The following is a 15,677-nucleotide window of genomic DNA, read 5'->3' on the forward strand; positions in this document are numbered from 1 at the left end:
GGTGCAGCCCTCACGGCTCTCGCCCGTCCCGGCCGCGGCTGCGGGTGGCTCTGGTTCCCCGCGGGCGCCGCGCCCCGGTAATGTGTGTATATAAACAAAGCCCATAAGAAATGTACAAATATAAAAAGCTACAAACATTAATAAATTACATCGTCACAAAACACGGAAACACTCCACAAGGTGCTAGTAAAATAACTGTCTCCCTCCTCGTACAAGAAGTTACACAAAGAGCTGGTATCGGCCGCGGCGGCGCCCGTACAAACGGAGCTCCAAAGAGACTTTCCCCTTATAAAAAAAACGGGTGGTGGTTATTCCAAAAGCTATGTACAGGCTACATTCTAGGAAAAGAGAGCCGCGGGAAACGCGTCTACAAAGTACGACACGGGGTTGCCTGAGAAACGCACCGACCGCCACCAGCGCTGCCTCACAGCCCAACGCCCGCCCCGCGCCCCAACGGCCACGCCCYAACGGCCACGCCTTAGAGGCCATGCCCCAAAGGCTGCCCGTGCCACGCCCCAACGGCCACCGGGGCCACGCCCCAACGGYTGCACCCCAACAGCCTCCGGTGCCTCYCGTCCTTACCCATCAGTGGGCAGGAAGAGGCAGCAGCCACCCCTGGGCGCTTGTGGCCGGGGGGCCAGGTCGGGGTGCTCCTCCTGGATTAGTATTAACTTTTGCGGACTAGTCACTCTCAGCACTCTGAGAAAGGACATCTATATTAAAAAATATTTATAGCAGGATTCTGTACACTCTGACCGCTGAAAGTTAAGGGATTATTATTGTGGTGGCAGAAAGAGAAGGGGCCGCATCCCCAGGGTGCCTGGCTCCCCTGGCTGCAGCCGTGTGGCACTGGCAGCTAGAGGAGCAGCTTCCCATTCCGGTGGATCTTCAGGATCTTCCCGAGCCGCTGCTTGGCCGTGGCCATCCCCTTTTTCGTGCGTTTCCCTGGAAGGAGACCAGAGGAGCTGGTGAAGGGCTCAGCATGGCCCTGAAGGCACAGCTGGGCAGAGGGCTACACACCAAGGCAGCACTGCAGCTCCCACCCACACAGCCCCACAAACACCTCTCCAGCCCCCCAGCCTCACGCTGGGCACCTCCCAGGCAGCCCCATGACCACCCCCATGCTACAGGCTGCCACCATGACGCCCCCCCCTCAGGCAGATATCCACTGCCACCCTGCTTCATATCACATGTTGGAGGGGCAAACCACCACCAAACCAATCAATGCCCTGCAGAACGTCCCAGTCTGAGATACAACAGATGATCACTGGGACATCTTCTATCACTTACCTGTCTATCTCGAACATGAGCCTTTCAGCACACTGTGTTCACGGTGGAGATGCAACTCATTCCCCTCCTCTGTCAAGCACCTACTGCCTTCTACATTGAGGGCCCYTGCACTGCACCCTCACCTTGTGCCACACACATGCCCTGCCTCATTATCTGCCAGGCCTTGCTCRTGAGCGCCCTGCCTCCTCATAGAGTGACAGTCCAGCATCCACGCTCCAGGGATGCCTCATACCTGCATCTAGCCTACTCAGAAGGCTACTGAGAAGGCATGCATGCACACATTCAAACACACAAACACATACTTACTGMCTGTATAGTCAAGCTAGCACGAAGACATTACCCAACACTTGGAGTAGGAAACCCTCCTTATCGCTAAACACATGAAAGGAAAACCACCAGGATCCCTAAGCCTGTGCTTACATGCTGTCCAGTACAGGAAGGTCTGTGTTCTCCAACATACTTGTCTTCTCTATTAATTGCGAAAGTATCACGGCCTTATCTCTCACCAGCTACCATGCAACTCATAGCCAGAAACTCCACTGCTGTCCAAGGATGACCTGGAATAACACAAGCACATTTTCCCTCTCCATCACACAGGTATTGGTATACTCATGTGCAATGCTGGCAGAGTTGGCTCCTCTTCAGTTTTCCCATCTCCATGAAGGATCTCAGTTTTAAAAGGCCGTGACAGGGTGCGTGACACCTTCTACCAGCCCAAATGGCAGACTGTGAGGCTCCCTATCATATCTTTGCCCAACAAGACAKGTGCTTCTATACCTGCAAAGAGCAGAGTAGCACTTTAAAGAAAATCCTATCTTCTGCATTTCTTATTGTTTCACCGGATTCTTCAAGTCTGAGTCCTCTGTGTTCCCTGATGACAAAGTAGCCCGARAGGTCTAACTCTGCTTCATCCCACCATCTCTTTCCACATTTCTTTCATTCTTAGTGATGTCCAGACTTGTTCCCAGGCCCAGAACAGGCGCATTTTCCTGTGCTCCATGCAGAGAGATGCTTTGAAGTCCCCCTTGCACCCCGAGCTGTTCCAAGGCCGAGCACAGGAGGTCCTGAAAGCGTTCYTTGCCCCGAGAGGTTAGCCATTCACTTTCTTGGCACAAGGTTCCCTTGGGGACTCAGCTATCATGGGCATGGACAAGGTGTGCTCCATTTGCCTGCTCAGGTTGCCTTCATGATGTCCTGACTGGGCTACCTCACTCATCGACCAGGACTCTGGGGTTTGGCTCCATTCAGCACTCCTCCTCTTCCCATCACATCTTCCACTCGCTTGAAGTTGATTTACTAATGCATCATTTCACCACACAGTTCAATAGACACAGTTCCAGGCAAGTATTTCCTTTCCAGTCTGGTTCTGCAGGTAAGCGCAGGTGCAGCCAGCTCCTAGCATGACCCTATTTCCCACTGGCTGTACACGTCCTCTTGTTCACACAACTTCATGGCCCATTCAGTGGCCCTGATGTTTTATTGCTTGGCACTTTTCAGAGAGGTCTGCAGGACATCTTGCACCACCTCTGACTTGTTCCACTCAAATACAGAGGAAAACATCTGTCACATCACCTCACTTTTTATATCAAGACCTCTCCGAGCAGTTTTGCACACTCAATTTTCACAGTATTCAGTGAACTGAATTGACTTTTTTTTTGCCTGTCCTACACACCTGTCTTTATTGTGTATTTTTTTTCTGCAAAGTTCTAGCAGAGAATAGGAGGACCTTGCCCACACTTCAAGATCGCTGCTCAGCTTTCCCTGTAGCAGACAAGCAACCTTTTCCTCTCTCTTGGCTTTGGTTGAGCGCTGTGTTACTCTTGAGGTTTGACATTCCTCCGCTTCCTTGCGGCAGCTCTYGAGGTTGGTTTTCAGATTCACACTGCTCTACACTCACTGGCAGGAACTGGTCATTCTCACATGGTCATAGATTTTGGTATAAAATCACTACACAACCATGACAGCTCCTGGCCTTGCCCTGGGCAAGACAGCCATTACAGACTCATCTCAAGGCTTCATCAGACAGGCTGAACTGTGATGTGACCACTTCTTTAAGAACAGGACCTGTCTGCTCTAATTACTTTGGGCATACTTGGCAATATCTCCTAGCATAGGACGCCTCATGCTCCACAGCAAGCAGCCCTACAGTAAAGCGAGTATTTGGGCACAAAGTGCCAGAAGAATGAAGGCCATGGGCCTGACCTGCAACAGATTTGATCTGCCAAAACATTTTTACAGACCCATGGCAGACAACATGTGAGGGCCCTGCGAAGCGCATGGATTACATGACTGAATCACCCTTCCCCCTCCTGTACCGTTACCCCAGGCGTTTCCTGGTACCTTTGGCGGAGGCGTTGTTCTGTGAGGACGAAGAAGGTCGCCTCTGTGTGAGGAAAACACCAGGAGCCATCGGCTGCGATCCCCTGTTAGGCTGGGCGACCCCAAAGTTGCTGGCCCCTGCGGTGTACTCGTGATCTGTGAGGCTGCTGGCATGTGACTCCAGCTTTGGCTCTGGAGAGCTGCCTTCCTGAGCTGGTTTGTTCACGTTGTTGGTTGACAGCTTCTTTTTGGTATTTTTTTTCTTCTTGCCTTTTTGTTCCTCCTTTAAAATGACAAACATGAAGCTTATATTAATCCCCAGTAGACCTTTAGCTATGGCAAGGGCCAGCAGCGTTGTTTAGGGTCCTGACACAATGAAAAAGCAAAGAAGTTTGCCACGTAAAACTTGCTGAGGGTCTGTTCCAAAACCATCTTGCTCACAGCTCTCTCTGCTGCACGCACATGCTGCCTTTCTTGCATCTATGCATGCACTTTGTGCAGAGCCTCCTTCTTTCTTTACTCTGTGTACAGTGCAGCGAGTGGGAGTTGGCCAGGACCAAAGTGACCTTGCCTTGGGAGACCAGCATGATTTTTTTTGCATATACAAACCTTACGATTCTCCACATAAACTGGCACTTCCTATCTTCAGGAATCTTCATACTCTTTTGCAATACCATGGAGGATATTAAGCATCCCTTTGATGGACCCATACATTTTCTGTTCACCTATAACTCTGCTTTCACTTGCACACTGAGAGAAAAGTTGCTCTGTCACCATTCTCCTTCCCTTGTATAGTTTCAGCCCACTACTTGACGAAAACCTATCACACTCTTTCAGAGCAACTCTACTCACAGGAGCCAGCACAAAAGACCTACCCCACCAAAGGCTGCATCTCCATCAACTCCAAGGTATCTAGCCAACCTTGTTCCAGCAAGCCTTGTCACCTTAGCACCTTTAATCTGCTTGCATAAGGCACTTGCCATGTATCCGATTCATTCAGACTCTGAAGGWTACTTATCAACACCCAGGAATGCCTCAATATCTTTGCTGAACTGACCCACTGATGCTCACAGTTCACCAAAATGCTACAGGAGTTGATCCTTAGACTTCCTAGCAGCTCATTTTCACAGGCAAAGCAGTCATGCCACTCAGACTGTCACATTCACATCAATCTATAGTTCATCCTCACTCCTTTCAGAGTACATCCTTTTGTTTTTCACTTACAACTTTTGGCCTRCAATATATTCTCTCTTACATTTCCTGCACCCTTTTGATACGTTGCCTGCTCTGTGCTGTGGCATTGTCAGATATGCTGCGGCACTTGAACCTCTATCCCATTGATTGCCCTTGCGACTGATGGGTCTTGTAAGCACTGCTATTTGGGGATGACTGTTGCTGGGGAGTAGAAGGGTTTTCATTTACTGCCAGCTACTTCTCAAGCAACCTCACCTGCTGTGACAACTTTGCAGCAGCAGCGGCAAGTCCAGTTTCGATGGAGGCAACTCTTGTGCCCTCTCGCACCGGCCTATCTTGTCGAGGCACCGAGGGGCCGACTCTTGCTACAATGAAAGAAGATGCAGGTGAGACATGCAGAATGTGTGAGCATCTTAACCGTGTACAGGGCAGCACAGCTCTGCCCTCCTGAGCAGGGATTGCCGTGGATGCAATAGCCTCTGCTCTTCCTTCCTCAGGATGTATGTAAAGGCAAGAGATGCTGACAMCCTCCACTCAATAGCTGACTTTTGGAGAGAATCACAGGGTTAAGGTTGGAAGGAACCTCTAGAGATCATCTAGTCCAACCTTCCTGCTCAAGCAGGGACACCTGGAGCATGTGGTTCAGGGCATTGCCCATAAAGATGTAGTAGTCAAATAACTTCTCTGACAACGTAACACTGCAGCCGCTTGACTTTCACCATTCATTASCCTGCCTACAAAACGTTCCCACTCCTGCAGCCAAAGCCATGGGAGATTTCTGCCCACACTAAGGAAAGGAGAGTCTCTATATCACTAYTAAGTTGACCACCAATCATTCCTCCATCAATAGCATGAAGAAAAATAAACCAATAACCCAATCAGGAATGACTTTCCCCTTCTAATCAACAGAGAAAGGTTGACACAGCTGAGTCAGAGCACTTGAAATCAACTCTCATTGCACTGGATAAGACTTGTCCTTTGCATTATAGAAAGGAATTGCTAGTCATGGTCTGAGAGATACCATATTGCTTGAAAAATAGCTGCTCCCTTAATGACCTGCGTGGCTTAACCTCACCCTGGAGAGCAGAGACTGCCTAGACTTACCCGTTGGGCTGTATGGGGCATCATCTGAACTCTTCCTTTTCTTTGATCGGGATTTGAATACTGGATTATCTTCATCTGATTCAAGAGAAGGGTAAACTGCAACAAGAAACAAGATGGTAATTTCAGTGCAAGAACTAAACCTGCACTTTTTTATTCAGTTCTGGTGGCTACTGGCATGACAGCTGAAACAGTGAAATCTCCCAAAGGTACCACTGAACAGCAACACAACTCCCACAGGTGAGGTTCTGTTCTCATCCACAGACTGCATTTAGGAGCTGTCCCCTCAATTCTGCAATGCAAACATCTTACTACTTGCTCTCTTCCTCACCAAAATGCCCAGTTGATTTCACTGTCATTAACCACAAAAAAAAAAAGTTCTCATGAGAACCATGGGAAGAGGGAAGGATTTGCAAACAAAATATGTATAGGCACAGCGAGGCATGCACACACAGACTGCTTTCTTTGTGCTTACCATAATCAGAATCTTTAAAGCAGGCATCTAGGTGGTCCTGATCATCATAATCTTCAATGTCAACATTGTTTTTCGTGCTTTTCTTTAGCAACCGCTTGCCTGTATTTTTGTTGCTACCACCGCCTGTTTTCTTGGAGTTCTGCGTGGAGATGGAGTTATTCTTTGCTTGATTTGTACCCCACGATGTCTGGAGGCAGGAGTCTGATGACTGGAGGTTTGCCATTGATAGCATCCCCTGGATTGCTTCCTGTGTGCTGGGCGAAGCAGGTGGCTGACTGCAGGAGAACATCAAGAAATACAAGAGCTATCAGCAATTCCGGGAAACACAAACATCTCACAAACAGTTGATTCTCTTCACTGCACAGCACTGCTAGAACAGATTTCCTGATTGCTGCCCTTTGAACAGCTGGTCATGCCTCATGTGATGTTAACCTAAAAGATATTTAACATCGTCTTCACGCACAGCACATTATATTTCAGGTTACTGTTTCAAAAGTCAGCAACCTGTCAATTAGCTCTGCATGTAATGCACTGCTCCTTGAAGGCTGTGTCACTGGTGTGTATGAGAACCCTTTTCAGGAAAACCCTTTCCGAAATCCACAACAGTGTGGATTACAATGCAGAGTTTCTACTACTCATTTATGAAGGTCTCTCCCCCACTCCCTCACACAAATCCCCCAAATCCCTCATCTTCCTGTAACACAGCTGATGAAAAATGGACCGCTTCCCAGATTTCTCCATCTTTTTTTTTTTTTTTTTTTTTTTTTTTTTTTTTTAATATATGCAACCACACATGAAACCAAAGCCTGAAGAGATGCAGGGAATGGTGGCAAGGAGGAACCAGTTACAGATGACCACATTGCCCCTTGAGAAAGCGATGCAAGTTTGGAGCCCTGCTCAAGTGCCTATCCAATAACGCAAGCAAAATGGGAAAGAAACGTGGGAATGAGAAGTCCGGTTGTAGCTGCAGAGAGTTGATGTCACTGTGATTACACATAGGCTCACATAGCTCACACAGCTGGAGTGCTCTAATGGGTGGGKACAGAGCGGTTGGGCTGAGAGGTTGGCCCTGTGCAAGTAAATGGCTTCCGTGCATTGAGCTTTGCCATAAAACACAACAAGCAAGTCCTCACGGGCCAGCACTGGAGGTGACATTGCGGTGGGCTTTTGCTGTGCAGTGCCAAGCAAGTAGAGGAAGTATTTGAACAACTGGAAGAAACCTCATGATCACAAGCCATAGTTCTCCCTGGAGACCTGAGATCTGCTAGAAAGGCAACTTGATTGGGCACAAGCAGTTCATGAGATTTCTTCCATACATTGATGTGGATGCTAGATGGGCTGATTATAGATTATGCTTGGCCGGATCTGCTACTCACAGATAAGGAAAAACTGACGGATGATGGCAACCTTGGTTTCAGGGACCTTGAGATGGTGAAGTTTAAGATCCTGAGGGAGGCAAGGAGAGCAATTATGAGGATAACAGCCCTCGACTCACTCAAAAGAGTGAACRTCAGCTTGTTCAGGGCACTGATAGGTAGGATCCCATGGGAGGCTGCTTTGAAGGGCAGACAGGCCCAGGGAACTTGTCGATCATCAAGAGCAACCTGCTGAGAGGACCAGAACACACAACCCTCATGTGTGGGAGGCTGAGCAGACCTGGCAAAAGGCCAGCTAGTCTGAACAAGGAGCTCCAGATGGAGCTCAAAAGCAAAAAAAAAAAAAAAAAAAAAGTGGAGGAAAAAAAAAAAAAAAAGAAGAGAGAGAAAGAAGAGAGAAAAACAGAGCACCACTTGGACATTAGGAAAACCACAGCTGGAGCTGAAGGTGACATCTATGAACATGAAAAGTAACAAGAAGGGCTTCATATCGGCAGCAAGAGGAAGACCCAGGACAATATATTCTTCTAGAGTAGACAGAGCTCAAAGGATGTGTAGATGCTGACTGGCATGTACAGTTAGCGAGGTGGGAATGCACTCCTCCCGCAGTACAGAAGAATGATGATGTCTCCACAGAATGCCAAGCGGGAATTTTGCAAAAGGCAAAACATACACCATCAAGTACTTCCAGCTCTGTGGAGTTTGAGCAGAGAAATGCAAAAAAAAAACTCAGGTGATAATGATTTTTTTAAGTGGTTATGCAATAGAGACTGCTAACATACAGGAYTTCCAAGTAAATTAGCAGTACTACATCACTTTCTCTGATGTGATCTTAATATAATCGGCTTTAAACCATTACAGGATTCTGGATAAAGTAATGCACAAGACATAAAGGGAGTTTCTGGGCACTAATTGCATTTATAAATAATGCTGRAAATGAGTTAGACTGGTATAAGCAGCTAGAAACTCAAAGAATAAAAGACCATCAAAACGCTTATTTAGTGGAGAGACATTTTAATCCTCTTATTATCATGTCTTAGCCTTCTCCTTCTCAAATGCAAGCACATAGTTTGCACCATCTCTAAGAAATTAACATATTTTCTTCCCTTTTTCTTTCTCAATAATTTTTGCAAATACTGGACTCTCAAAACAGTGCAAACAGACCATCAAAAACTGACCACTAAATGGGAAATCAGGGAGGAACTGCCTTAAGCAACACAAGCTTTAACAAATAAATTGCAGAATATGATCAAAACCAATGGTTCCAAGAGTCAAACCGCAACCTGAACGTGTGGGTAAAACRTCTTGAGGAGACGGAGCTGCACATGGGGCAAAGTGTTTCTCATTAGAGAACGTGCTTGTGGGCACTTCCACAAGCATCTGAGCTCTGCCGCCTGAGCTAAAAGAAAGTTCAAGAAGAAAGAGGGAACAATTTTTAAGCTCTGGAGGGCCATAYCCTCCAGGAGTAAAGCAGCCGGCATGCTCTGCTCCCATGCTCCTTTTGGAGCAGCGAGCTTGGCAAGGGCCCTTAAAACACAMCCCAAGAAGACATTTGGTAATAGCACAGCCCCTGCAGCTGCTCTGCCACTGAGCACATCTTGGCAGTCTGGCTTTCTTCTCCTCAAGCTGAAAAATAACTTGGTGGAAGAAAGGAGAAAAAGACGCTATTAAACTGACTGGTACCAGTTTGTGCCTTTTGCAGAGAGGTCCACTTCGTTCCGTAGGAAGGACTGAGGTTTCCCCTAAGGGACACCTTAGGGGATTTTGTTTATTGCAATATGCCTAGCAAGGAGGCATATTAAGATCTGATTTTCAGATGCTTATAGCTCAGAAACAGAAAGATCCACAATGAAAACTACCAGCTTGTTCTTTAGAACATAGTATAATTTGGCAAACCTTGTGACACAAGCTGCAAAGGCCAAAGAAATATTTGGATGGCCAACAGGGCATTGACAAAGCAGCAAGCTTTAGCACTCCAGACCACTGTGTTCTTGAGGGCCAAGCTCTGCCAGGCCCCGTTTCCACCCAGGGCTCCAGGTGACACGACTCCAAGCCTGGTGGGCCTGCACAGCCTGCGGGCATCCCGAGCCTGCTAACGTGCCCTGCAGCAGCATCGCCAGCACCTGCCTTTCTGCTGCTCCTGAAAGCTGCAAGCAGCAGTGCACTTGCACATAATTAACAAAGAGAAGCACCATAAAAGATAGGAAAATTTCCTGTTAAAACTCACTGTAAGTAACATCTCCCATAGGGGTGATAAGCCTGCAGCTGTCCAGTCTGGACAGTGTGATGGGGAACACGGAAGACAACTCACCTCAGTGGGAACCCAAGGAAGGGCACATCGATCTACATAGGCCACCTTTGCACCACACACATGGTGCTGTTTGTATTATTTGCTTATGCTAGGTCAAACCTTGGGGTCCTCAGAGCCCCAGAGCAGCCTGCCATGGCCAGCAGCATCTTCATCAGAAAGGAGCACACAGAGCTCCTTCAGCTTAGATTTGGGGACCTGCATTGCTCCTGGTCTCGACAGAATCATCTTTTCCTGACACCATGTCCCGCAGCAGGAGGCAATATKCAAGCAGAGGAGATTTTGGCAAGAATACACACAGTTCAGCACTGTCAGGATAAAGTTGCACCTCCTCAGCTGAGGCTGGACTCTGCACACTGCCTGGACACAAAATATATCCCAAAATCTGAAAGCTACAAGACACAATGCAGAGAGCCATTGCTTCTTTTTTCACAACCAACTCTACTAGTGCCAGCTACCTTGGAGATACAGCATTACTTTGCTTATGGAAGAAAGGAAATGATCTGCCAATACTGAACCTTTCACCTATTTTTCATATTTAGAAATCTAATCTATTAATTCCAGCAGAATATAATTCACTGTGGGCTGTTCTCTTCTGCATTTGCCATGCTGCCCAGCGGCCAGCAGTTCTGAAGAGGATAGGCGAGGTGAGGATAAATGTGCTAACGGTTCATCTCGCCTTTCTGTAACAATCACCCCAACTCATCCTCAAAGTAGGAAAAAATGACAAGGGCAAAGAAAAGTCATAGGAGCTACTTAACATTTTCTAAATGGAAATAAGTACTAACTTGAAATAAGAACCGCCTTGTGAGGGTTACAGAGAAGACTGAGTCAGCCCCTTCTTGGAGGTGCACACTGGGAGGATGAGAAGCAACAGTCACAAGCTGCAGCAGAGGAAATTACAACTAGACACAAGAAATAAAAGGTCCATAAGAAGGGTGGCCAAACCCTGGAACAACTCAGCCAGAGAGGCTGCAGAATCGCCATCCCTGGATATATGTAAAATTCCATTGGGCAACGTTCTGATCAACGAGGCTTTGCAGCTGGCTGCATTGTGCTAGAAGGGACCTCCCAAGGTCCCTTCCAATTGCAGTTATTGTAGAATTCTGCAAACAAGAACTTAAGAAAAGTGCTGGTGCACATGCAGGGAAAGCAATAAATCACCCTTCTTTCTACTTGATAATATTTCCCTTTTATTTCTGCCTTTCTCCCCAACTCACCCGAGGCAATATGTAAATCAATCACATGGAAGAAATGGAGCAGAGACAGAAATCTCTTGCTAGTATTTTAGAGAAGYGATGGATGTATGCAACTGTAGAACTAAAATAATTTCAAATAGATAAATATTTCCTTCCATTCTTGAATCAGCCCCCCAAAATAGGAAATAGTTACGCTTAGTTGGAGATCCTGTGCCTACTAGTCCCCTCAGCCTTTTACTCCATGTTCCATTGTGATTTTTCAGGGTGCTTGCACCTTTACAGCACCCTTCCTGCAGGACCTTTCTTTTCTCTGCTCCCCACAGSTATTGGCAGCACAAGCGCTGGAACGTGATTCTCAGAGCAATCTGGGAAATTTTATCTGCAGATTCGTTCCAGAARGCAGTCACTGACAAGCTAATATTTTATGAAGTTCCACCCAATTCAGATGAGGTAGTTGAAACCAAAAGCCCTGACCTGTGTGACATGGCTACACCCCCCGACTCAGAGCTGGCTCTCAGCTGTGCAGAGCAGCACATGAGCAGGAACATCCATGGAGACCTACTTGCAGTACTGATGCATTGTATATCTAAGATATACTTGCACATGTATGTATGTCTAGCTACTCTTTATCTGCCTTATGAATAGCAAAACAAGGTAGAAAATATGGAAATTGTTAATATACAGCAGGAGAGTCGGGCAGGATCACATCAGTATTATGTTGCAACACAGTATGTCGCATATCATGTTTCTTCCTTTTCCCTTTTTTTYCTCCCCTAAAAAAGCATGTTATTACCATTTAAAAAGCCTAGAATAATTATGAAATGAAACACAATAATTTCATTTATTGGGAGCTTTTTTCAATCAAGCTGCAACGCACACTGCCAAAACCTAATTGTTTATACAAGAGCCAAAATTGATATGACACATTCCCACCRAACTGCCACACACAGTGTAGTGATTCAGGCAGACTTTAGTTATGTGACTACATTTACAGCTTTGATTTCAAAAACCACAGAGTCTACTAATAGGTTGGATACAAAGCCCAGGCTGAAGGGAGGTAAACTGAAAGAGCTGAATCCTGCCCCATTACTGAAAGGCAGTTTTAACCCGTTGCAGGCAGTGAAAGCTGCCACGCAGGCTAGAATCTTTGAGAACCTTTTCTTTAACCTGTTAACCTCTATTTCTGCACATCACAATCAGACAGCCAACCCATTTGACATCAAATATTTAGTAGCATAAACACGGCTGAAGCAGATCAATTGTTAAAATGTTGGATTTTCTCCTTTCGCTCTGTGCTTCATGCAGGAGAGCCGTATTAGACTGACAACTTTATTTGCTCTGTTAGATACTTGCAGATGCTGACTGAAATGGCTAACTGTTGAAATTTAGGTGTGAACTTGGCATAAACACCAGTTCCCTTATGCACCATTACGTGGTATGGAAAAGGAATTCACATGAACAGTCAAATAGATAACAAACACCAATGCACTATTTCAGTGTTTTTTTGAAGGGTTGAGACAGAGATGGGGCCAGTTCTCAAGAGATCATGAAAAATCTAGAACTACAGCTCTACTTGGGCCAGCACTCAAATACTACATTTCCTGGGAGCTGCAGACACTGGTACCTCGCCCCATACCCTCTGCAATACAGAGGTGGAGGCTGTTTTGAAGAACCACTTCCTAAAGTGCATGCAGTAATGGAGGAAAAATAGCACTAAACCAGGACAAGCTCTCTTCCATAGAAATACCAGCCTTGGTAATGTCAGGATTAGCAATCCAAGTTCACATAATTACTATGCTACCTGATTTTCCAGTCACTGTCATATGCAATATGTCACTGAGAGGAGTGCAAGAACAGCGCTTTAAGAACAGACAGGAGTGGAAGAACAGACCCTTGCAGGAGCCTTGGCAAATACAACTCCGTTCAACACAGATGAGGGCTGCAAAAGGTTATGAACTCTAAATGTTGATGTGCAAAGGCCAGCTTGTCTTCCGCAGAGCTGCCTGGTATTCACAGCTGATGTACCCTACATTAACACAGTCTTTATGATCCTTTAATCTCCAGCAGCTCTCTAAATCGTAAACTGCCAAATAAATTGGGAAAGATTGAAACATCTTCTGGTTTGACAACACTCCCTCCTTTGGATTTCTCTGTGGCTCTGTCACAACACTGCAGCCTTGAACAAACTCCATCTTCTCTCGCAACTTAAACCCCTCGCTTTTTTTTTGGGGGGTAAACTCTGTTACGATTTGCTTCTATGCTTTCCCTTGATAACTTCTTCCATATGTTCTCTTTTGACCGCACAGCATATCTTTTGGATTTCTCAGTTACAGCTTTTAACWTCCAGTCTTTCCCAGGTTTAGATAACATCTCTCTCTCTGATTCTCCAAAGGGAACTGCTCATTCCACAGGTCCTCCCAAATTTGCAAGCTGCACTTTTCCTGGGTCATGCAGACCACAAAACCTAGCTAGGGCGTAGCATGGGTGGAAAGGATAGCAAGCACTTCTATTATGGGTACTTCTCTACCTAAAAGAGAGGTTGCCTTTTCAAGCCATGTGCTTTGGTGGGTTAAAGAATAATAAACATAGATGTGACAGAAAGTTGATGGCTTGCTACTTTCTTCTTTCAAATGGTCAGCAATTAGGGAACTATATGTAACCTTACAATGCCTCAGGGAGGGAATGCTAGTCATTTATTTTGTATGTTAATTCATGTCCTCAAGCTCCATTCTGAGCTTCCCCTTCCTTTTGAATGATTCACCTGTGACAGTATTATTGCTAAAATGGATGTCCAGTATTTACAGATAGGAAATATATTTATTAAACCTTTCATCATCACCTTTCCCTCCAGATCACAGGACAAATGAAGAACCTGCTCACTGAAGAAAGAACAGATACTAAGCAGCACGGTTGACTGTCTCACACTCACACAGTGCACGTGCATCCATACTCCCTTTCCCCATGAAAATGCCACTGCTCTTTACAGGTAAGAGTAAAAACATGCCTTTGTGCATACCTGTTGGTGTTATACTCTAAGCCCCCAACTTCCTTGCTTGCCTGCAAAAGATCTAGAATTCCTGCTGAACTTCCGCTCTCTTTCTTTACTTTAGAATTACGCCCCGGCTTTGCCTCTGTGTCAATGTGAAGCGAATCTTCATCAGATGAATCATCGCTCTGCAAAAGCAAGAAAAGGAGTCAGAAAAGGCTAAACGACTAAGGTAGTCAGAAGGACACAATAGTTTTGGCAGCCTGTTGATCTCACACAGACACAGGGCCAGCCCCCCTAATTTGCTCTTGTTAAAAAAAAAGGCAAAAAAAAAAAAAAAGAAATGAAAGAAATAGACAAACTATCAGTTACTCTTCAGTGCAGGAACTGGTCCCTTTCCTTAAACTTCTCTTTGGAGGGGGATGAGCTTGTCCTGCATTGCTCTCTGCATACTGTTCTCCAGACTAACTAACTACTGACTGAGGCAAGCAGCTCTGCTTTTGAATTTCTCCAAATCCCTGAGCCAAACCGGGACACAGATTCCTTAGCTTTTAGGGCCAGATGTTATAGGCACCTGGCACCTGCAGTTCTGTTTTAATCTATTTTCCTTTTTATGACAGACTCAGATATTATAACATGGATTTATAATCACCACAGCTGGGCAACACATTTTAACATGTTGTTTAATTTTCAGCATTAAGCTTCAGAGCTAATGCAAGTAAGAGCTAAGAGCAAAATTAAGCTGATGTTTTTAAGCTTCTTAGAGGTAAGCTATCATCAGGCACAGCAGCGCTGCAAAGACTCTTCTGGTGCTTTAAGGGACATGTATAAGTATTATTCTGAATGAAGGGCATTCTAGATGTGAGCCCATAATAGGCAGAGGAGTCTGCTAACTGCTAGCAAATAAAGCCTTTAATTAATACCTAACAGATATTAAGGGCTTCCAGGAACATGAAACACCAATAATGTGACTTCAGTTTACAAAAGCCTGTACAAAGTCTTTGCTACAGGTGCTTATAGTACTGCACCACCACCTTACTTTGGCAGGATGTGGACATTTCAKGTTCGTGATTTAAATTCATTGGGGACTCTCCAGGGTCATAGCACATCTACCATTAAGCAAGGCTTAGCAGATGTGGGACAGCATACGCCAGGCACTTTTCGGTTTAGGCCCCATATATTATTAGAGACTTACAACGGATGCTGGCTTATCATAGTTAAAGAATATCAATACCTTATATGATACCGATTCCACCTTTGGCTTCTTAACAGGAGTGTGAGGCAGAGTATCTTTTTTATCTGATAAAACTGGAAAACAAAAAACAAAAATGTAATGAAAGGACACACCTTTCTCTTCGAAAAGCAGCTCTCAAGTTGCACCTTCAGAAGCAACCTGAATATGTTTATATTCCACTTACACGCATGACTT

At 45.7% G+C, this 15,677-nt stretch overlaps 1 protein-coding gene across 1 annotated transcript in view; it reads right to left on the reverse strand.

Annotated features, from left to right (window-relative positions):
- Positions 1-689: 689 nt before the first annotated feature.
- The window catches only part of PHF2 (PHD finger protein 2), a 37,937-nt gene continuing 22,949 nt past the window's right edge, over positions 690-15,677 (reverse strand). Inside the window, exons 16-22 of the mRNA XM_026046126.1 lie at positions 15,483-15,556; positions 14,279-14,436; positions 6,380-6,654; positions 5,908-6,003; positions 5,059-5,168; positions 3,631-3,892; positions 690-945 (exon numbers count right to left, since the gene is read on the reverse strand). Coding sequence (XP_025901911.1) covers positions 857-945; positions 3,631-3,892; positions 5,059-5,168; positions 5,908-6,003; positions 6,380-6,654; positions 14,279-14,436; positions 15,483-15,556 — 1,064 coding nt within the window. The 3' untranslated portion in view covers positions 690-856. The remainder of the gene's footprint in view (positions 946-3,630; positions 3,893-5,058; positions 5,169-5,907; positions 6,004-6,379; positions 6,655-14,278; positions 14,437-15,482; positions 15,557-15,677) is intronic.

The sequence above is a fragment of the Nothoprocta perdicaria genome, unplaced genomic scaffold, assembly GCF_003342845.1.
Source record: "Nothoprocta perdicaria isolate Ctin4 unplaced genomic scaffold, notPer1 scaffold_42, whole genome shotgun sequence".
In the NCBI taxonomy this organism is placed as follows: Eukaryota; Metazoa; Chordata; class Aves; order Tinamiformes; family Tinamidae; genus Nothoprocta; species Nothoprocta perdicaria.